Source organism: Octopus bimaculoides, chromosome 15, assembly GCF_001194135.2.
Source record: "Octopus bimaculoides isolate UCB-OBI-ISO-001 chromosome 15, ASM119413v2, whole genome shotgun sequence".
NCBI classification, from domain to species: domain Eukaryota; kingdom Metazoa; phylum Mollusca; class Cephalopoda; order Octopoda; family Octopodidae; genus Octopus; species Octopus bimaculoides.
This window is the reverse complement of record NC_068995.1, coordinates 15,863,329-15,867,875: the sequence shown is the minus strand read 5'-3', so window position 1 is coordinate 15,867,875 and position 4,547 is coordinate 15,863,329. Positions and strand designations below refer to the sequence as shown.

Here is a 4,547-nt window from a genome sequence, read left to right as displayed (position 1 = left end):
ATATATATATATATATATAATGATAACATTAATGTTCCGATGTTTTATTCTCTGTTGACAGTAACACGGCACGCTCCTAGTGCAGGTAATGACCACAATACGTTCATTCTAAATACTTTTTAAATACAGGTGAATTATTCAAACCCCAAATAACTCCTATCAACATATGGCTATGATGCTCTGCCATTACGTCTGCTCGTAATCAGAGGCACACTTATTGTCAGCCGGTAAGGGACATGCTCAACTGGTCAACCTACTGACAAGCAAATCGATGGTATTGAGCAAAATATGTGCTGTAGCCCATCTTTTATACCAAGACAAAGCAATGTACATAACACTTCGAATCAGTTAAGATGACAAGCGATGGGTACCAATGCCTGCTACTGGATCAGGTCCCTAAATATGAATATTTATATATCTTCCTCATGAACGACGAAAAGAATCTGGAGTTATTGGTGAATTGCTATGTATTTTTCACTTTTGTTAATATTATTATTATTATTATTATTGCTGATATAAGTATTTTATGTTTTTCTCACTACAGAAATCAATGTGACAGCGAAAATATTAGAAGGTACAGGAAGTTATAAACCCGGTCGTCCAAACAGGACATACATCGGTAAAGTTTATATTAAAACTGCCGATGTAGAAATAATGATAGCAACGCACCAGATAGTATTCGACGGTAAACGCCTTATTTGGAAGCATGAAGCAGATATCGCCTTTGCTGGAGCATCTTGCGAAGTGAATGGAAAAGGAACGCTTGTGGAAATAGAAATTAATCCTGGTTTAACGTTTCTTATCAGACGGAACTTACACGCACGTATGGGCCCTAAATATGGTTATTTAGATTTCTTTCTCATGGACGACAAAGGATTCTCTCCAAAAGTATCTGGAGTTATTGGTGAGTTGCTTTGTATTTTTCATTATTATTATTATTATTATTATTATTATTATTATTATTATTATTATTATTATTATTATTATTACTAAGGAAGAGACCTGTGTGTGTCATCAAAGTGACATTGGGTACAAATATACGAAGTCCAGTATATTTATCATGACTACCTGTCTATTAAGAGTACACCAGGTACATACATCACAACCATATGTGCCCGACATAGCGTTCTCATACCAAGATAAACAGCGCACGAGCTTGCAGGTGGGGCCAAGTTAGAGTTTTCTTCAGGACGAGTATCCCATCCCACTCAATAGGTCCGTAAGAAAGGGTTGTTTAAGTATGTTGAACGAAACACTTCTCTTTACAAATGTGAATTATTCAAACCCTCCTCTTATCTTATCTTGTCTATCGATTTTTATGACTATAATTCTTTATTTGATCTATTTCGTTTTGATAAACTATCTGAATGTATTGAAATATATTTCTTTTATTATTTTAGGCCGTTTCATTCCAATGAAGGGTCACCTCATGAAGGAACACAAAACTTCAAAAGATAAAACCGAAGCAAGGTTAAAAATTACGGCACCGAGAAAACAATACAAGCGATCTGTTCACACAGTCCTGCAACTTAAACCAGGTTTAATGAATACTCTGATCCCATGCTGGAAGATTGACATTGATAAGCTTGGTTTAAACTAAATCACATAAATTTACATTTATTTCATCAATATTTCATAGTTCTAAGGAGCATCAATTGTATACGTATGTGTGACTGGAACATTCACCCAAATAAATATTTTTTGCTTAAGGAGATATATTTTTACCGATTTTATGATCATTGTGCATTTTAGAGATCCATGTTTACAATTTGTATATTTATGGATTTTTCTGTAAAAAAGACACATAGGTACCAAGTTCCATAGCTACCTAAATGAAAATATGTTTCATTAAGAGGCACAGATCACTTACGAAGCAGAAGAAATAATGGAAAATTGTCGACAGAAAAACAGAAAAATAAGAGTAATTCTTGTTATATCGACTTTAGTAACCTGACTTGTGCTTTATTTTATCGGCTTCGAAAAGATGAATGGTAAATTTAACCACGGTGGGATTTGATTATCTATATTTCTTATGAATTCTTGCATGGGGGTAAGAAAGAAACTAGACCAAACAAATTCATCTTTGAGATCGATAACTTTTGACTTCTAATATATTGACACTAATAAGCGCAGCAGAAATAGCTTCGTTGAAAGGATGCAAGGAATGTTTATTAGAATGGTGTTCATGAAAGGAAACCAAAGAACTCATCTCTAAAATAGACCTTTGATCGAGTAATTCCGAATATTATTAATTCGTCATGGATAGAAAAACAGTGTCTATGAACCTTCGTTTACTGTGTTCAAGGCTTGTTGGAGGAAGAGACGAATTTATCTCGAATCAGGGAACTGGCCCACAGCGAATTCTGCTGAATGTAACCAAGAACCAAGTAACAGGTGTGAAGGCGACGAACAGAGTTCAAAAAGAGGAACAGTTACATGTATCGCAGATATAGTTTCATACATGGAATGCAGGAAATGTTACGGAGAAATAGGCATATCAAACCCTCTTTCAATAGTGACGTCAAAGGAACGAGATTGAGGAACGCAGCTATGAAAGTGATATGTTAGTCGTTATTGAATTGTTGATTTTATACGATAAGTAAGAAACGTGGTGGTGCTCCAGCATAGCCACAACCTAAGGACTGAAACGTATAAAAGAATACTTGGGAAAAGGAATATAATCAATAACATCTGTCACCCCTATGGCTTCAGTAGCATTTATTCCATCGACTTCAGGGAAAAGAAAGGCCAAAGTTATTGCGACTTGAACTCAAATCGTAAAGTAGCTGAGCAAATGTCAGCAGATATATTATCCACCGCTCTAACTAGTCTAGCAAAGCTCAGCCCAACTGGCGGCAGCAATACTATCGGTTAATTACAGTACATCGAAGCAGAAGAAACGATACGATAGCGTGTTTCTGCAAACAGCTTTTTATGCTCAGGGCTTAAATGGTACCAATGTACATTTTGTTGATATATTCAACTACACCCAACTCTCACAGGGTTAAAAACCAATATTAATAGTTATTTAATAACTATTTCTTAATGGCTATTTAATCAATATCTATGTCATTGAATTGGCAGAGTTGCTATGGAGTTGGAGAGAACTCTTTCCAGAATTTCTTCTGCTCTCTGCTTTGTAAATTCTAATCGTATCTGGCATAACTTTGCGGGAATCTTCATGTGACGCAAGTACAGTAAACAACAAATGAAGGGAGTTTAAATTTGCGACTATTGTCTCGCTAGTGTTCTTTATTTAATGTAGTCTTAACAGATTGCATCATACATTACATGAATTGGCAGGTTCTTCAGGCGTTATTTAAACACAGTCAACTCGTGGCTAACCGTTTAATTTCGGTAAGCAAATTTTTAAAGTTAAAGTTAACGATATATGAATCTAACTGCTGAGTGTGTTCTAGAGCTGGAAATCAATTATGGTACAGACGAAGGAGGGAAAGAAGATATAAATCATGGCCCAATACCATAAGGTTACGCGTTGTATCCTTATGGTAGGAGGTTTTTCTCCAAGAGTCTAAACTGTTGTACGAATATTGATATAATAATAATGATTTCTTCCTTTTTGGCCACAAGGGCTGCACAAGAGGATAATACATCATGGTGGAATTACATGTAGCACTTGTGAATAGATAAAAATGGTCGCTTTGCCCTTCATCCTTTTGGGGTCGACTAAATAAGTATCAGTTATGCACCGAGGTTCATGTAATCGACTTACCCCCTACTCGCAAATTTTAGGCCTTGTGCCTATAATAGAAAGGATTATTATCAAGTTTTGGGCCTTTGTGACTAGCAAAGAAAAGGATGTCATTACCTCTAGTAGTAGTAGTAGTAGTAGTAGTAGTAGTAGTAGTAGTAGTAGTAGTAGTAGTAGTAGTAGTAGTAGTAGTAGTATCTTCATCCTTGACCTCCTTCTATCCTCATCATCAACTGTATCATTAACATCGTAAGGGCGGTGAGCTGGCAGAAACGTTAGCACGCTGGACGAAATGCTTAGTGATATTTCGTCCGTCGCTACTTTCTGAGTTCAAATTCCGTCCAAGTTGATTTTTGCCTTTCATCCTTTCGGGATCGATAAAGTAAGTACCAGTTGAACATTGGAGTCGATGTAATTGACTCATCTCCACCTCTCACAAGCTATTCTTGTGGCTCTGTTGCAATGTTAACACACGTGATGGAAGACTTAAATTTAAAAAAAAAACATATAAAATAACGAAAGGAAACCTGAAAAGTGGCCTAATTCTAAAAGGATTAGTAATTTTAAACTGCACCCGGATCTGTGAGGCTTTTTGTCATGACAACATCATTAGACCCTTTTCAGTGTGTGTGTGTGTGTGTGTGTGTGAGTACATATATCATGGTAAATGTGGGGTAGAAATATGTGCGCCGCAGTGTCTGCGGCGGTGTCTAGTATCCGGTGACGATTTGCCTGGCTGATTGCATGTGCGTCTAGATGCGTCTGTGTATATGTTCTCTGCATATGTGTGTGTTTGTGTGCGTGTGTGTGTGTGTGTTTGTGTGTGTGTGTGTGT

The 4,547-nt window shown here is 36.5% G+C and overlaps 1 protein-coding gene across 1 annotated transcript in view; it reads left to right on the top strand.

Annotated features, from left to right (window-relative positions):
- Positions 1-1,623, top strand: part of LOC106882530 (inter-alpha-trypsin inhibitor heavy chain H3) — a 53,193-nt gene extending 51,570 nt beyond the window's left edge. The window contains exons 18-19 of the mRNA XM_052973456.1: positions 545-904; positions 1,401-1,623. Coding sequence (XP_052829416.1) covers positions 545-904; positions 1,401-1,600 — 560 coding nt within the window. The 3' untranslated portion in view covers positions 1,601-1,623. The remainder of the gene's footprint in view (positions 1-544; positions 905-1,400) is intronic.
- The last annotated feature ends 2,924 nt before the right edge of the window (positions 1,624-4,547 follow it).